The following is a 19,243-nucleotide window of genomic DNA, read 5'->3' on the forward strand; positions in this document are numbered from 1 at the left end:
ATTTTGTGAATAACAACAAACAGCACAGGACATTACCAGTCTTTAGGTTCCTTGTCTTGGTTACTTTGACTGACATTTTTATAAAGWCACTGTTAGCAGAGGGCCACCTGATAGAAGCCAAATGCAGAACTATCACGTAGGAAGCTGATGAGTATTCATAAAGAGCACTCAAATGGTTCATTAGCTAGAATGACTGATTGCATCCATGACTCTGGAACCCACATTTAGTTTAGTCTTTATCACTGGAATTAGCATTAACTGACAGAAATAATCCCTTTAAAATTATTTCACAGAAGCAAGTGGACAAGAAATATCCACTACAAAATATTCCTGAAATAAAAACAGAAACTTGCCACCAGTAGTGTTTACTATGCGGCAAGTAATATTTAAATACAGAAAAGATAATATGTGCTCAATCAAACTCAGCTAAAGAATTCACCATTACACTTCAGCAACCTAAACATTAAAAAATAACATAAAAACAACAATAAYAACACAACATTTATAATAATAGTAGCAAAGACAATTGTAATTTCCTTTTACTCAGGAGTTTTGGAGACCTAAAGAGGTGTGCTTCAGGAAAGCAAACTGCAGTTCACATCACTGCTTTTATAATAACATATTTTAYGCATGTACAATAGTTTAATGATGATGTTTGCTAACACAATACTTTTATTTCCTTACCACCTCAAATCCATCAGCTTAAAAAACATTCTGTGCAATTTATAGTAACAGTTAAGAACTCTAATTCTATGCTGAGGGCTCCAAATATTAAACATTCTTATTCAGTGAATGCCACTTTGCATGGGCTTATAAAATTCCAGGAGRATTTCAGTTCTTATACAAAGTTTAGGGAAGCTCTGTAAAGCCCACTGTAAAGTGGTCTGGGCAGCCCCAAATATGAAAAAAACACACTAAGTTTTTAGTGTTATATATTAGATGATCAAAGAATATACACTGAGAAGTTCAGATAGAAATTGAAATAATTTAAAACTGCAGTAAACATCTTTTTTCAAATATATGGTATTTGTGGTTTGGTAACTTCACAGTTACCAGTGCTGCCTAGGGACATTTTACTCAAAAGAATCAWGTAAGACTAAATATCAAGGTTTTTAGTTGTAACAAAAGTAAAAAGTACAATTCCTTCCATCTGAGAGTATTTTAATTGGATTTTGTGACTMCTTGATAATATGTTTGGGTTTAGATGAGCAGAGAAACTGTTAACAATACTGACAATTGAAAAATCACTTAAAATATAGTTGGAGAAAAATGAAGTAAACAAGGCTCTCAACAAGCTGCTATGGCTTCAAGCTATACATACASGGGCCAGAAGTGTCTCCAGAAGACAAATTTCAGTTATGTTTTCCATTTTTTATTGATAACTGTATTAATTAGCTGGGAAGTCTTTCAAACTAGGGAATGAGTAAGAGAAATCTTTTCASACTCTAAAATGATTTCTTCAATGGCATTCCTTGCAGTTTAAGAGGCATTGTTCTACRGTATCTTCTACAAATTATATTCAAAGAAAAAGCAACGTATTTTTCTAATAAAATTCCAGAGCTACAGTGCAAAGTAAAAATAAAGCAAAAGCAGTGAAGTAAAATAGCATATCTTTTCTTGCAAATGATAACATCAGAAGAGAAAACAAYTTTTTGTTACTGATTGACAAGTATTGGAGAAGAGACTAACACTTCTAGAGTGTCCTCATACGATCTAGTTTTCAGATATCACCAGTTTTCATGTTGGAGGCAACAAACTCTCTAACACTGCAATTCTACAAACAGATGGGTTTTTTTTCCTAGTTCTGAATTGTTGCCTCCATGTTTCTTGCTGTCAGTTTCTCCAGAAAGCTCTACTTCAGTTCCACTTCTAGAAACCAAACAGAGTGCTGGAAAGCGTGTACAGTTGGCATTAAGCTTTTACCTCCTGCCCATCAAAAGCACTGGTGTGACCTTTCTGGGAATGCCATTAAAAGAGGAGCAATCACTGTGGGTGCATGCACATAAAATACTGAAAATAAATACAGYAGTAGGTAACATAATTCCTGGCCATCTCCACAAAGAATGCAGTCTAAGCAGTGACCTCTCCTGCACTTATCTTGAATGAGCTCTTACTGAAATCCACTAATGGGTTCTGATAATCTATTATTTATTGCAACAGACTCTRATAGAGAGTCTTAGCAGAGGACTCTCCTGTGTTTACAAATCCTTCAGATAAAATCTCTCACAAGTGACAGAAATGTGGCACCRGCAACTACATAYACCATTTCTTTTGGTTGMAGTTGTTTCTTTTCTGTTTGGTTTTAAAAACCAGAACCCTTCCTCCCCCAAAATACACAGCTTGATTTGCTTTCATTTTACCTAGTGCATCTTTAGCTTGGTTTTACAGAAAGCCACAGATACTGATATGCAACCATAAGCATCCCTTGGGCTTGAGGACATACCTCCATGTTATATTTTTCCACTGTCCTCCTCAAAGGATCCACAACCTGCCAGCAAATCAGGATGCAAAGATCAATCAGTAGCATCCCTCCAACTATCCCCAGTAGCTTCTGGTCTTTAATGATCTGGAGAGAAAAAAAAAAAAAAAAGGAAAGAAAAAAGAAGCAGGGAGATTCCCATGAGCCATAGACAGACCCTGTACAGCTTTATTCCTATATAGAGAGAAAAACACAGGTTGCTAATAATAMAGGTTTTTAACAAAGAACAGAGAAAAAAATATAYAGAAAGATGAAAGCAAGACAAATTATTTTAGTTCATTTCATGGTTATTAGAAGYATCTAAAGTGCTTTCCAACTTCTAAAAAGACTTTGGAAGCACTCTTAAATGGTAATATTGAAATCCGGGTTTAATGTTAAATCCCAGAAAATGTGAAAAATGTATTYTAGGGAGTCACTACTGTGTTTATGCATGCAAATGTGAAAAAATGTTCATCAGCCCCTCAGAGTAGCAAGAGTTGAGGCAGTTTTTACTAAGATTTAGTGTTGATTTCTTCATAACCTTCTTGGACATGGAATACACAGAAGTTATAAAAAATTTATTTTGGAGGGTTTTTTTGTGTCTATGTATTTAATATTTGCCTGTGTTACCCAGGGAGCAGTAAGGAATTATGCATTTTTTCTATATTACAAAGGTCAGAGGCTTTAATGCACATCCAGGGTAAAACATGCTTTTAATTTTGCTTGGGTTTTAGGTTAAAAAAAGAAAAACAAGAATTGCTGATAAAAATATCAAGCCAAACCATGTATTACAGTCTTTTATAACTGCATGCAATCCCTAAGCCATTTCTACTGTTGTACATATAGCAACACAGAAAAAAACACAACTACAAAAATAATGCAATTACATTATTTCAGTGGYAAAGTTGTAAGCATGTTGAAATATCAGGCTTAAATTAATTTTATTTCAGTGCTCTTGAGCCTATGGTCATGGTTTCTTAATTAGTATGCATTTCTATTATTAAGAACACTCATCCAATAGTCAAAAGTTATTGCCAAATTGCTTTAACATGAACAAAYCCACATTTTTTTTTTCTCAAGTTTTCATTCTTGGAAACAGTTGACTTAATCCAAATGAAATATTCAGAAATATTAAGCCTGAGAAGCTTAATAAAGTTGTGATTATTTCAGTTCAATTTGATGAAATTTGAAAATGCATTAAAAATCCAGAAGAGTCAGCTAATCTTAATAAAAGCAAGGTTAGTATTCCTGCATAGAATAAATTGTATTTGCATTAAATTCTTATCAAGCTGAAGGAAATGATAAAAATGAAGAAAATGTGAAATAATGTAAGAAGAACTTTAGAAAGTCTGGTTTTCATTGCTTKGTGTGATACCTTTTTTATTTTGAAAGATGGTTCGGCAACACTGTGCACCACCTCTTGTTAATCTGCTGGTTTATTTTATAGATAATTGGGTGCAAACTAGGAGCAAAATAAAGGCCAGCAATCAGAATGAGCTAAAGGACTCAATACATTATTTTCATTTCCTGAGACCAGTTATTTAAATCCATGTAGCTACCATCACCATAAAGGACTGGAAAATGATGTTTTCCACATGTTTGCAGCAGTAATGGAACAGTAGATCCATCTCAGAGWCAGCACAGGAATGCCTGCAGAGGGCAGGTGAAGGGGGAGGGTGCAGCTTTCATGGTGACACGTCCTGCTGCTGGATGATTTGGCAAGCAGAACTTAGGAAGGAAAAGGTGCCTTGGTGTGATGTGCAGGGGGAGGAAGGCTCTTCAAATGCATTTCTTCAGAAAGATAACGTGAAAGCAGATAATAAGCAAAGACTGTCAGACACAGCTTGGTCCCTCTTCTTCCTTGGGAAAACAGAACTGTGTCGGACCTTTTAGCTGTTTATCAAGTGGCAATCGAAGCTGAAAATGAGTGGGTTAGCCTCTGTAAAAATATCCTCTGCTGGGTTTTCTAATTTTCTCTTTAATGCCTGCAAACAGGCCTTGTGTGAAACACACTGCTCCTATTATGAGTGGACACATGGAAGAGAAAACCATGGGAGTGAAGTCCAAAGAGAATTTGGATTTAGATGAAATGTAGACAACTCAACTTTCTTTCCTTTAAAGAACAATTCATCCCACCTATCTTAGGTACAATTTAGGGTCAGAAAAATTAAGTGTTCTGAAACATGTCCTTCCCTTCCTCACTCCCTGCTCCCCAAGAGGAGATGAAGACAATTAACTTCAGCTAAAAATAGGCATTTGACAAACTTAAAGCTATGTGAAAACATCTTGATAGAAATGTCTCCCTCTGCTCTCCTATGCCAAAAAGGTTCCTTGAAAAAAAAAAAAAACCCAAATATCTTATCATTCTAATGACAATAGTACACATTTTACCTAGGATAGGTAAGTAGCTTGTTGTCTTCCATATTTGTATGGACTATATAAATACTGAAAGTAAGGTTGCATTGAATGCAKATTTACCAACCCCTGGCAATATCAAACTGGTACAKCAATCCCAGAAGCAAAGGAGWGTARGGATATTATTAAAAGCAGTAATACTGATAATCCAGTCACAAGATCAAGACAAATCACTTCCTATTCATGATCACATTGCTAATGTGATCACATCACTTCTCCTTGCTCTTGTACATCTGTCTTTCATACCCGACCTYACATTACTGCAAATCAGTATTATAGTTCACTTGTAAGTTTGGTCACCTTTTTAGGACAGGTAGTTCTTATAAAAAAAATAAAAGTAGAGATACAGCAAACAGCGAAGCTCTTCCTTGGATACCTCTTGCAAGTATCTTTTCCCTGCATTCTCTGCCCTTTTCTGGACAGAAGGAGAGTTGTATAACAAGAGCTGTCACTGGCAGTGGGTATTATTCACACCTTTCTCCTGTCAGACAGCCAGGAGAAGAGCAAGCACAAGAAAGCCCATCAGATAACCTGAGTGACCTGCACTGTTGTGATGAGCTCTGTAAAACACCGTGGTTCTGGTGCTGCTGTGGGGTGAGAAGAGTGAATGCAGGGCACCCAGGGCTGCATCCCACAGCCATCACAGCACTGTGCTTGGCCTTGTCCTGGTCTGTCCTTGGCAAAACCACTGCTGGAGCACAGCTCTGAAGCAAAACTCTCCACCAAAATGCTTATTTCAAAAAAAAACAGAGAGGTTCAATTATGTTTCACTTCAGGCCAGTCATTAGCAGCTTGTCCTAACAGAGATTTGCCCTGAGAAATGCCACTGGTATTTTACCAACAGCATTTCTAAAAGACTTGCTGCTCTCCCCTTTCCACCTGCAGGAAGCCCAGCCACTCCCACYTGTCAGAGCTCCTTAAGTTCAGTACATTCACTCCTTGGGAAACACCAGATGCACTGAAGGAGTCTTGACTCAGATCTTGTGAATCCAACAAATTCTCTGTCTGACAAAAGAAAGTCACGAACAACTGAGGCTCCTCACAATCAAATATGTAATTCTTCTTTAAGAGGAAGGGTTTCATTTTTTTCCCCTTTTCATTTTCCTTCTAGCATACAGTAAATCAGCCTTTGGAGAAATGCATGGTAGCTAATAAAATCCATTTTTTCAAGTGCTCCTGAATCCTTGCTGAAGCCAAGCTCTCACACAGCAGCATCTGTGAGTCATGTTTTGTACCATCTGTGATTGGATAGGTGAATCTGTCTCATCCTGGCAGATCTGCACACTGTTATAAATGCCACTGCTACCAGTCTGGACTACATATCTGGATATGAAGAGATCTGTCCTCAAAACAGATACACTCAGAACAGAAGTTGGTAGGTCACCTTCTTCTCAGCAACACTGCTGTATGAGCAAATCAAAATTATTTTGAAAACTCATGACCAAGAGGACAGATCAAAGTCCTTACTCTTCACAGACCCGGTGGTCTGATCACAGGAGATATAAAATCTGTCTAAAGCTCTGGGCTACAGTCTCTTCTCGTGGAAACTCTTGAAAATTTTCTGGAACTATCACAGGCTGTAGTACCTGCCACAGTAACTTCAGCTGTCCTTTTGGTTATTACTGCACAAACCTTTTGCTGGGCTTTTTTTTTCATTTGCTTCTTAAAGCATATCCATTGTGTCCTGGAGGACCCTATCATCCACCAGTTTGTGGGATCACCTGGCAATCTGGCAATCAACAGTAACTAAACATTGTTTGTTTTTTATAGTTATGGCTAAGAAAAGTGTTTTGTTATTTCTTACCTTCCTAGAAACCAACTCTGAAAGTGTTTATGACATAGACCTTTAAGCTGAACTACATTCTAAACCAGGAAGAAAAAGTCTTGCATATGAAGACTTACCCTTTTCTCCAGGATGCAACCTAAGTTTTGTACTCTCTGAGTTTCACAAGCAGCTTCCCAGCRTGGCTGAAGAGTTAATTTACTCCTGTCTTTTCTTAGTTTCCCCGTTACCAGGTCACCTTGATTTGTCAGAATGAAACACCTCTAAATTTAAAGCTATATTAGCTAAATCTTTGTGGTTGGTTTGTTTGKTTGGTTTTTAATTGAATTTATAGAAACATATAAAGGCTGGGWAYGCTTTTCTATTTWTTCATAGGTTTTKATAWAAATATATATATTTTCTTTTTAATTTAAAATGTAGGGTTATTTTCTGTTTAAGAAGGCAATTCTGGTTTCTCTTATGTAGATCWACTCTTTCTAGTCTAGCTGACAGATCTGTCCCTTGCCTTCTGGCACTAGCTGCATAAACACTTAATGTTATTAATTAACTTTTTTTTTCAGTTGTCTCTTCCCCAGACTCCTGGGAYGGAATCTGTAGAGAGAAACTCTCTWTAAAGGATCCCTCTGTGAAGTTTCCTAGACCTAGTCAATTAAATGAATACGACTGACATCAATTATAAAAGCCCTCAGAAATCCAAAACCAAATATTCCTCTCCCTGGTACACACAGGAATCCTGCTGATGGGAGTCCTCTCTCCGAACTGGAGGGCAAAGAAAGAAAATAAAGTTTGCAGGGAAAAACATTGTAAAGTCTGCAAGGCTGCAAAAGGGACCATGAAACCACTCCTGAACCTGCCTTCAGGACACTSTCCAGTGCATGGACTGGCCTGTCATTTGTCTCAGCATGGCTAAGGACACCTTTGGCTCTCCTGCATTAAGTGGGTCAGATGGTGCCAGGAGGGCGGTGATGCAGTCAGTGGTGRGTGGGTGAACTCTGCTGTGTGTGGGCTGAGAGAGATTCAATCTCACAGTTATTAAAGCCATTAATATTTTAGAKAACTATATTGTAATACATTCTTAATTTCTATTGTGTAATGGAATGAGAAAAAAAGGAACTGTTGGAAACACATTATGCATTGTTCCCAATAACTCCACAATGTTTTTTTTCAGCAGCTATTATGAGTCCTTCCTATAACCTATTCTGTGATTAGTATTRGCAATACCTCAAGCTGCAATTACATTAGTTTTAACGAGTGAATGCTAACATTTAAAAAAACGTATGTCAGAGTAGGAAGGTTTTTTGACCAATAAGCCACAGAGTAAAAGCTAGGTTTTCTTCTCTTAGAGGTATTTAGACTGATCTGATGGAAGATTTGTATATCTACTTATATATATATATATATATATATAAATTACATTTCTGTTTCCCCTGAGGATCTACTGTGACACCCCTAGTCTAAGAACTTGATGATTTTTACTGCCTTCCAGGACAGTGGAGCATGTGGTACTCCTGACAATAATGAATAATGATCAAGAACCTGGGTTTTGAGAATCAAATAGCTACAGTCACTAGCCTGCTAAAACACATATTTCAAAYGTGCCTTCTTTGGTGACTCCTGTTTAGGATAATTGCATCACTGGGCAGATTCCCCCTCCCAATAATGGTATTGCAAACGTGCATGTGCTGACTCTATTCCCTGCTGCCAGGAGAAGCTTTTCTGTTAGAAGATACCTTTCCTCTTTTCCAACTCATATATAAGARAGGGGGAACATCCTAGTGGTGATGCTCCCTAGGGGAAGCAGAAGATAGAAACTTTCTGGAGGTTAGAGATGGAGACGGATTAAGTGATAAGTTAAAAAAAGTTGTAAAAATCCTCATTTTTGAAAGCCTAAGACTCAGTTATGACTACAATGCACTAGAGAATTGGAGAGGTGATTGTTTTACCAGCGTTGCTAATCCAACCATAACAAGCACACAGAGTGATATAAAATGACTGTTTTTCAGAAAACTCTTTTGAAAGGACAAAAATAAAATATGCTTTAGCCTAAAAATRGCACTAAGAAATCCAACTTGACAGCATTAGAACCAACCATTCTTGCAGGTGTTCTGGAAAACAATCTTAGAAACAAACCTCAACTTTGTGTTAACTTCTGCTCAGTACCATGATTAAAAAAAAAAAGTTACACTGCCTCGAGAGAGCAGCACATCCCACCAACACAGCATCAACACAAATTTTCAAGAAAAATGTACTTGTTGAGCCTAAGATCACATGGCCCATAAGGGTAAAGGAATTTCTACGAGASCTGTGAATTCTCATGAATTCTCATCTTTAGTGTTAAAAGGAACCCAAACCTTCATGAAAAAAAGAAAAAWGTGCATGAAGGATTTGAATGTTCTAGAAGAAATATTCTGATTTTGTTTGATGTAACATTAAAATACCTAGACTTTAATATTTTCCTTAATGAAAAATTTCTGTGGGAAAGCACTCTACATCGTTACCAAATAGCTGGGAACATCAATGCACTTGATTACATTTACAATCCAATTTMAAGCTATTCAGGAAGAAATTGCCTCATACTGTATAGCGACATGCTCTTTATTTCTCTGTCATCCAATAGTCTTATAAYACATAGAAATTATGGTTGTAGCACCCTTTAGGAGCACTTACATTTCACATAGAGTTTTAGTTGTTTTTGTCACTATTGAGATTTAGCCTTATCAAACTGTACCATGCAGAAATTTTCATACATAAATTACTTCAAAAGCAGATTTTTTCTCCTAGATGTACAGTTCATTAGCTCAGCTTCTTTCTGTGACAGGAGCTTGAGATTTAAGTCCACGTTCCATATTTATATGAATGTAAATTTTAGAAATGTGATTCCTATTGTTCCTGGGTTGGGATTTTGTCTGATAAGATCTTATGAAAACCAGGATGCTTATTTTGCATTTAAGTTTGGATTGTAAGATTACACAGACTATTTTTGAAGCTTCGGACTTAAAATTTAAAGTTGTAGCTATTTGGGGGAAAAAAATCAAAACAATTTGTTTTCCACTTAGATCACTTTAGGGAGTAGTGTATCTGTATATTAATAAACCATGAAGCCATACCTGAATAATTTACACAGCACTATAAGTATCAGATATTACTTGATCCAGCGGTAAATATTCATAATGAAAAAAAAAATCCTAAGCATAAGCAAATTTCAAACTTCTGTCTTCTTTCTTACTCCCAAACACTGAACATTTCTTTAGGTATCCATATGCTGGTTCATTTTCAGCAGATGGTCCCTAATAGATTGTACTGTTGGTATGGTTACCCAAAGCAAATTTTTGGATCTTGACAAATCTCTGCTCCAGACTTATGATGTCTCACATATCTTTAGTAGAATACAAGTGTATCCTGGGGGAAATCCATCATATAACTTTTTGTTGTGCACACAAAAAGCTCTAGATAGATTGAAAAAAAATTAAGTCCTGAAAAACTATAAATATTTACAGTCTGAAAACTGACCTGGATAAAATATTTTATAATGGTAGTTACAGAAAGAACTGATTAGGTAACATGAACTACACTAATGCTAATTCAGAATTACATTTTCATAGGATTTAAGTGAATAAATGAGATGTGGCTTGTGATCTAAACCCTCTACCAATGTAATCTGGAGACCTTTATTTTATCTATTTTTAAATTATTAAGAAAATGGGAAATTTTTTTAAACCTCTTTAGGATTTTAATGAGCAAAAATATAGATCGTAATAAATTCTTAATTCCATAGGTGGCTTGAAAAACTTACGGAAAAGTTCATAGAGATTACAGCCATTCCACAAACTTTTTCTCRGAGGCTTTCAAGTGAGGGATGGGAATAGCAATCAACAGAGACAAGTTGAGAAGAGAAGGCAGCAGCACATAAACTCATATCWGTGTAGCCTCCAGCTGCTTTCTTCTCTCCATTTTTTTCCCCCCAGGGACACCGTGTAATCACAGGAACTGGCAGCTTCCCTGAAGCTGGACCATGCAGGGCAGGAGAACACAGCCAGCTGCTGCCCACCCTGACTGGGGGATGAGAGCCAGGGGCTGCTCAGAGCACATTATGTGCCCTGATCCCCTGAAAAACCTGGATGGTCTCTTATCCCTCCCAGTTTTCTATGCACCTGCTTATAAACCATTAAATATACAAATTATGGAGGTGGGGTGGCCAGATCTGTGTTAAAAAATGGAATTTGAAGGCAATGAGCTAAAATGTCTGTCTTCCTGTGCTGCTTTATTCAGGTAATAAACTTGTTTCTCAGAAACAATGAAACAAAAGAATAACTTTTGAAAAATAGGMTCAGAGTGATTTCTACAGCACAACAAGTAATTCTGGAAAGTTACTTTTCTTCATTTGGCACTCAACTGTCTTATACAAGAGATCACCTTTCTCAAAACTCCTACTGCCTTTTTCATTACGCATTTTCTTCTGGTTTAAGTGAAGGAGATTGTAACATAAAGCCATCTCTTTTATTGCACAGTCTTATTGTTTGCTCAGAGCAGACTCACTGTGTTTGCTCCGTGACAGTGGCATCCTGTAGAAAACTAAGGCTTCACTGGTGTCCTAGCAATCCACACAGGAGAAGAAATGTACATTGTAGAGATCCTAGCAAGCTGTAGTTTTTCAATTATTGACTTTTTGGCCACAACATAAAACTTTTAGCGTTTTCATGAGCCCATTTTTCATAAAGAAAATGGAAACAGAATTCAATTATAGAGAGAGCTGCACGCATCAGCAAGAAGAGCCTTTACATCTTTGYACACCTCATCAGCTTGAGCTAAAAGAGTCACAAGTAGCTATCAGGATCTGTACAASTGCATAACAGGAAGACAAGGCACATATTTTGCCTTCAGGTTTTATAGACACATAGTAATAGAAAAAAGAACAGTGAAATTCCAAAATTCTGTGTTCAGATTTTATGCTCTGCCCACACTTCTTGCRCAATCATTTTGGCCAGTCCTAATTTCAACTTTATTCCTGACTCTTTCTCCTTTCTCATTCCCAGACCACGTCCCTGCTTTTCAGGCCTCCCATTCTGCCTCTAAATTTCAATCTTAACCTAATTTTATATGAGACCTAGTCCCTCAGTTAGTTTTGCCACATAAATACCACATTCAGGCTCTACATTCCATCATACTCAGATTTCTTGATCACTTCTTACAGACCTTCCTGTCTTTGCCRTGTTTCAAACTTAGTTTCCAGGGGAAATTTAATCCAAATTCAGTCTCCATCTTCAACATCTTCTCCCTGTATATAATCCCAAGGTTTTCCTTATTTATTTATTTTTAAATCTGGGCAGGCTTTTGTGTTGAAGTCACTTGCAGCAAACCTGATTTCTCCTCTTCAGTCTCTTTCCCACTCCCAGTCTCTTGGCCCTGAAGTTCCCTTGTACTGGCAGCCTCCCTTCCCCATCCTCCTGTCAAAAAAGGTAATCTCCATAATGTCCTACCCATCTTCAGCATCTTATAAGGACCTAGTAGGCCAAATGGATGAAAACAAGTTTGCCAGATGGCAGCCTGACAGGCATAGATAAATCAGGTTAGATTGATAAGTCAATTTTCTCAGCTGTGGTTAGTTGCAGCTTTCTTACCCTGTGATATTACCAGTACAGAGAAAAGCTCATGAATTATCATGCAGGAGTAGAAAAGAATAATGCTGGCAAAACYATAGCAGCACAAGCCTCAAGAAAGGAGGTTTTTATACATGCTTGTGTCATTATATTCTGTATTTATCTTGTAACAACTTTGTCAACATAAAGACATATGCCATGGCAGTAATAACAGCACTATGATAATATTTTCAGTGAAAACTGAAGATAAAACATCCCTTCTCTGATGCCACAGTTGAAGAATTAAGTCCAAACAGACAAAGCCAGAATGTAGTTTGTTAAGGGTAAGAGGAGCTTATCATGGCAGTGCCAAGGGGGATGGATTGTACCTTTAGATACAACAAATGCAACAGGGAAACATCGTCACCTAGATCATCTTCATGCTTTACTGTAGCCATCTACAAATGGCCAAATGCTTGTCTTTGTAGGAGCAGAATATATAAAATTTATGGAGTCTTTAAATACCATTGCTTTGAATTTCTTACTATTCTGGCATTTATCAAGAGTGGATGGGCTTTATTTGGCATGCAGGAGCTGTACAGGAGCAGTCACTGTGCAGGACTGCTTCAACACCCCCAAAACCTCAAGACAGTGCAGATCCCATTAAAAAGGACAGCTTCTCATCCTTCTAAATTGCCAGAAGAGTTGGCTTCTGCAAATGGTTCAGCAAGCTAAAGCTTCCCCAGGATGCCACACGCTCTCCTGCCACTGATATTCTCCCTTCTCCCMTCCTATCTGCTGCCAGCCCTCCTGCTGCCAAAAGAAACAAAACCCAGTCTCCACCTCCCTCTGAGCAGAAGACATTCTGAAGCCCAAAACAACAGAAAGGAAATGTATGAAAACCAGAWTTGCACCTCAATTATAACTGTTACAGTTATTTTTAATACTAATTCTATGCCACTTCCCATTATCTCCGCTAACCTCTTCAAAACTCAAAAATAAATTATTTCCCCCTACTGATTTTGTCATTTCCATTTGACAAAAATTGATTCCCTTGCACCCCTCTGTTTCAGATCCATCTAAAATTAATGCATTTTTAATTTGTTTCCTTTGAGTCCTAGCAAGATCAAAGATGGTAACAGAGCTCTGGGAATTTTGCAAAATTTGTCCTTAGTACTCTGATAACAGAATGAGTGTACTCTGAATTTTATTGTTTRTTAATTTCCAGTAACAGAGGAGTGGGTATATAAAAGGGTAAAAATAAAATAGGGTTTTGAAAACAGCAGTTTATAAGTTTATAGGCTTTATAAACAGCAGTTAATGAGAATCTTCAACTAATTCAAGACACTAACTCACCTCGTTTCACTCTCCACTGAACTAATACAGAGTATTATTATTATTATTATTATTATTATTTAAAATTCTCTATATTTTCTCACAATCAAAGAGATATCAACTCATCTCTTCAAAAAGCCACATTATACACTTGAGATAAGTGAAGAGTAAATGTAAGGAAGCAAGCTTTCCCTGTCTGATAAAGATAAACAGGTTCACTCATCGTGTTGTCTTCCTTACTTTAACACCCACTTTCAAAGAATTAATTAACCARCATTTTCAAAAGCCACACAGAGATGCTTTCGCTCTGTGAAGAAATTTCACTGCTGGGAAACACTTTCCTGATGAAAATATTGAGGATGATGGGCAAAGGTGGTATGCCCAAAGGTCACACCATTTTACTGTCATATTTATAAACAGGTAATAACTGAAGCAACCACAGCTGAAGAGGATCCACAGTACTTAAATWATTTTGGAACTTTGTACTGTTCTGTTCTGTAATGTCAGTCTGCTCTGTCATGGCRCAACTAATTCAGGAAACATTAATGTGCTTTTTCATGCAGAGCTACCTTTGCGCATTTGTCAGTTTAGATACTGTTTGAGAAAATTTCTATTTTCTGTGCATCCATAGATAGAAAATACTTTGGCTGTAAACTACATCTGCAGAAAATGGAAATGTCATTTTTGCAAGACATAAGTAAAGAATGCCATGTTTTTCAGTCAGCTCCTAAAAACACTCTTATCYATCCTGGCAAATCAAAGACAGAAAATGTATGACTAGTAAACACTTATCATGGATAACTGACTTGTTTTACATCGAGAAGACTGTTGTTTTTCATGACTCATGCTTGTGATTTGGAGTGGCATATCTAAATAGAGCATTCTTAAAGTTTAAGAACAAAATGTGTTATTTACTTAATTCTAGAATATTCAAGAAGATGATCTTAYAGCCTTGACATTTCCACTATCACCCAGAGAAAAGCAGTTCATTKGTTAGCATCCAGATGTGTGAAAGTTTATCTCCTTTATACATGTCAGTGTCTTTTTAACTGATCTTGAATAATTTTTAGTATCAGCTATGCATGAACAATTGCAATTTGCAGTTGTTGGTGGGCCCCTTGAAGAACAGGGGCAATATAGAATTTGAAGATTATGTTTAATTAACAGCCAGTGACATTTAATACCAACTAGCAACTTGAAGATCTAAAATGTGATGTTTTAAAAAAAAAAAAAAAAAAAAAAAAAAAAAAAAAAAACTTTTTAAAAAAAAAAAAAAAAAAAAAGAAAAAGCTTTGTGACAGTCCACTGCAGTACTTGTTCATTTCTATTTGAAATAGTATGTATTGTAGAAATTATAAAATTCTGAGGGTAATAAAGGTAATTAAGGAAATACTTTTATATGCTAGACTTGTCAGTATCTTGTCAGTATCTTGTCAGTATCTTCACTATTATATAGTTGAAAACATGCTTGCAATGCAAAATTTCATTTGTCAGGAAGGTAAAATACCAGCTCATCTTAGGTTAAAAACCTTCAATATAGGAAGTGTAAGATCCTTGAAAAAAAAAAAATATAGAAGTCTTCAGCAACATAAACTGATATATTACAGCGGGCTTTTTGCACAGGTGCAGAAAGGGTGGTTTCCAGTTCACGGTACCCAGAGTATCTTGGTTTGGGTATAGAAATACTTTACAATTTTAGTTCTTTTAAAGACATTTTGTATTTACTCATCAATAYGTTTTACAATGAAGGATATTTGGGATTTACTTAAATAAATGTCAGCAAACCTGACATGATTGAATAATGGGGAAGTACTAGGTAGTTGTGTTGTTAGGGTGCCAGAGTAACAGACCCAGTTCCAGACACAGCATGTAATTCTTTAATAACCTCAGATATAAATCCTCTTAGAAACTGAGTTAACTCTCTCCTGTCTGTCTAAAGTCCATTCCTTTTGAGGGAATGATGGATCCCATTGTGACAGACTCCCTACATATTGGAATAGTGAGAAACATAACATAGTGCTAACAAAAAAAATTAATAACAGACATCTTCCACAACAACACTTAAGACGGAAACAGAGAAACCTGATGAGATTTTAGGATATTGTTCTACTTATTTTGGCTATATATGACTCTTTATTGGTTACTAGAATAAAACTATTCAGATGCACATAGGAGCTGCATTTGGTGCTTCCGCTCACTCTGTAATAATATTATTAATTTTATTTTTCTGTTTTGTGCAAATTTATTGTAATGTTTTTTCCATCAAAATATTTTCTAGTGAGTGTTTTTTAAATTTTTTTAATAAAACCATCTTATTAAAAGTTCTTCATCTATGAAAAGAAGCTTCATGGGAAAAATATAATGAAGAACTGCACTACTCCTAAGCTGAGCTTAATCCTTTACAGAAAATGTGCTGTACCAAAAATGCAGAGACAGCTATTGTGGTTCAGTTCTGATTAGTCTTAAACTTACACAATTTCAATGAAAATTAGAAMTAGAAAGCTATAAATTGTCTTGCCTCCTCCTACCATGAGGAAATCTGAGAAATCTGCAGGTAATACCTGCATTTCAGACAGACATAATCAGACAATATTTCATAAATGTTGTGAATGTACCAGAAAGAGACCTCTGGATGCTGAAGGGACATACTAAGACGAAGCAAGGATCCAAATTCACTGTGCCATTTTACAGCCAACTGCACTGTCCACCTCTTATGATAAAGACCAGAGGGCTGATGCTTGATTCCAAGTGGCAGAGACCAAACAAGAAACCAAAAAGCTATAATGTCAAACTACTCAGGATCTTTGGAAGTGACACATGAACAGTCAGCATGGTTATGGCCATCCAGGAAAGGTATGAAAACAATTAGAAAATTGTATTAACAGGGCAACAAGAAAAGAGTCTATTTCCCCTCACCTTCTTCTTCATTTTTACATTTTTGAAAATGGCATGGACTCTCCATGTTTTTGCAAACATTGCTCCAAATGCAGTTGTGTATCCCACTGTAAGAATCCATGTTCGGACCTAAAAAATGCATATACACAAAAAAAGACAAAGTTATTTTGATATCTCAATTTCAGCCAACTTGTTTGTCAAGACCCTGAGGAAAAAAWACAATCTAAAGAACTTCACAAAAACATTGGTATTTCAGAATTTCTCATTCATCGCTTACTTATTTTTTACTCCTCTGTCCATCCCATCTTCAACTAAAATGAATTTGGATGCTGAATTACCAACATCTTTCATCTATAAACCCATAAATCTCTTATAATATCCTTTTTCTCCACTTTTATTGTGGTCTTTGCAGATAGAGGAAAGAACCAGTGRAGGAACACAAGAGACAGACTATAAAAAGCACTCAGGGAGCTAATATTAACAGCAACATTTTGAACAGAAATGAAATAGAGATGTTATTCAGACYGAATAAGAAAAGATTGTACTGTGTGAGATACACATCACTCAATGAAAAGCCTGAGCCTTCTGGAAAGATAAGAACAACAGATTTTAAATTATCATAAAGGGAAAATGGCAAAATAGGAACACAGTCTTGGCGGGCAAGCCTAAGGAGMAAGACCTGAATCAATGATAACACCTGCAAATGGRTCCTAATAAAAAGGAGATGTAGAASTGGCACAGAGCAGTGGTGTGACAGGACCCTGAACTGGCCACAGCTCTGACATGGACCTATCTAGACATTTTCCTTATAGTGAGCTTCTCAGAAAATAACAGATTTTAAAACTAAAATAGAATTTATGTCTTCAGCATAAAAATGAGACTAAGAGATTTTTTAGAAAAGCTTCAAATTGACCAAGAAGGACAGAACATAGATTAAAAAAAGCTTTTTATACAATTCTCCCTTTGCCCATTGCATCTGGTACATCGGCCCTCGCTTTCGGACTTGGTTTGATCTCAGACAGTGACCTTCAGAGTCGCAGCAAACTCTGCACAAGCTCTCTAATTCCTCAGAAGTTTGTGTTTACATTACCATGCAGGTTTGGCTGTTTGGAAGCTTTCTTTGCCCTTGACAGGCCATTTTCTKCCCACAGACAGATCAGAGACTACAGAACATAGAGAGTAGAAGACCACGTGAGAGGCACAGCATGGAGCTGGAAGCCAGCAGTTGAGTCTGAGATCCTGAGAAATCACAAGGAGGAGGAATAACTCATCCTCCTTCTAGAGACTCCACATGGAACGGCTYATAAAAAGGGAGACTGCACAAAATTGAGCAAAGGAGTAAAAATTAAATAGTGCACCTTGCAGATGAAAAAACTGAGTGAKAGAAAGTGGCTAAATACAAGGAAAGGGAAGCTGGAAAAAGGGGAAGCCAGCCTTCTTTTGRCTATGTGGACCATGCATGCTTGACCACTAGAGCTGTTTTGTGATATAAAAAATCATTGTGATTTAGACAAACTAGGATGCTACAAGAAAGTATTTGGAAAATATTCTTTAGGGGTCTGTTTGAAAATAATCTTTAGAAAACCTAAAGGCAATGCTTTTCATTAGAAACCAGCCTAATTTYACATCTAGCTTCTGGAGAGTTCAGGATTTTAATTTGTAAGGATATGCATATTGATGAGAAACTATGTGTTCTAGTAAGATTCAAAACTTGACATGTAAGATAAATCTTAGGAATAACCCGAATGTTTCATATCTAAATGAGCATGCTATTTTTTTCCTTCCCTTTTTTTTTTCAGAATTTCCATTTTTGTATTCAAAACATTATCTTTTCCCCCAAAATATTCTGTGTAAAAGAAATTCAGATTTTTAATAGGTGTTAGTAACTAGGTATAACATCAAGGAAAAGAAAAAAATAAGATATACTCATTTAAAGACTATTGATAAAGCAATAAAATTACTGCAGTTCCTTAAAATAAATAAAGAAAACACATGTAGTCCATAAAGGTGAATTAGTAAGAGAAAAGTAATTCTTCACTAAAAAAGTAGTGAGGTGCTAGAGCAGGTTGCCCAAAGTTGTGGATGTTCCATCTCTGGAAGTGTCCAAGGCCAGGCTGGATTTGGCTTTGAGCAACCTGTTCTAATTGGTGGCATCCTTGCCCATGGCTGAAGAATTAAGAGTAGATGACATTTAAGGTCTGACTCAAACCATTCTAAGATTCTATGAAAAGTACACACAGCACCATGAGTCTTAACATTAGAAAATGTTAGGATTGTGCATATTTGTTATATGTTAGATMTTTGTATGCATTTATTAACATCTTAGAYCAGTGGCATCTAATGCTGTGGTTTYCCTGTTGCCTTGCTGATAATGACACTGAATGTAGAGTTCAGTGCTGGTTGACAAAACCAGTTAAACAATTGTGATTAGATTCAAACTACAGGAATTTTGCCACTTTGTGATGTTCTTGAATGTGATATTGAAAAAGAAACCCGAAATCAAGAAAAAAAAAAGGGAAGAGATATTTAGGCCAGCAAAGCATTATTTTAAACTTCTATATTTTTTATGTCTTYGCTCATTAGCCACTATCCTACATTATGCTTCAGTAAAACCACAGTTAGATCAGTTCTGACAGATTTTAAAAATATGTTTCATATCAATGTGTTCAGACTAGCCAATTACATTTTTTGACTTCACATCAATAACCATACTTAGCATTCAATCMTTTTGCTGTTATTAATAAGTATTCAGCTCTTTTGTGTACAGTTTAGTGGTATATT

General features: G+C 36.4%; 1 protein-coding gene across 1 annotated transcript in view; it reads right to left on the reverse strand.

Moving 5' to 3' along the window:
* Positions 1-441: 441 nt before the first annotated feature.
* Positions 442-19,243, reverse strand: part of LOC130575509 (gamma-aminobutyric acid type B receptor subunit 2-like) — a 222,246-nt gene continuing 203,444 nt past the window's right edge. The window contains exons 12-14 of the mRNA XM_057369433.1: positions 16,484-16,591; positions 2,444-2,566; positions 442-456 (exon numbers count right to left, since the gene is read on the reverse strand). Of these exons, the coding sequence (XP_057225416.1) occupies positions 442-456; positions 2,444-2,566; positions 16,484-16,591 (246 nt within the window). The remainder of the gene's footprint in view (positions 457-2,443; positions 2,567-16,483; positions 16,592-19,243) is intronic.

Source organism: Malurus melanocephalus, unplaced genomic scaffold (assembly GCF_030028575.1).
Source record: "Malurus melanocephalus ecotype Western Australia unplaced genomic scaffold, MMel_1.1 scaffold_110, whole genome shotgun sequence".
Taxonomy (NCBI): Eukaryota; Metazoa; Chordata; class Aves; order Passeriformes; family Maluridae; genus Malurus; species Malurus melanocephalus.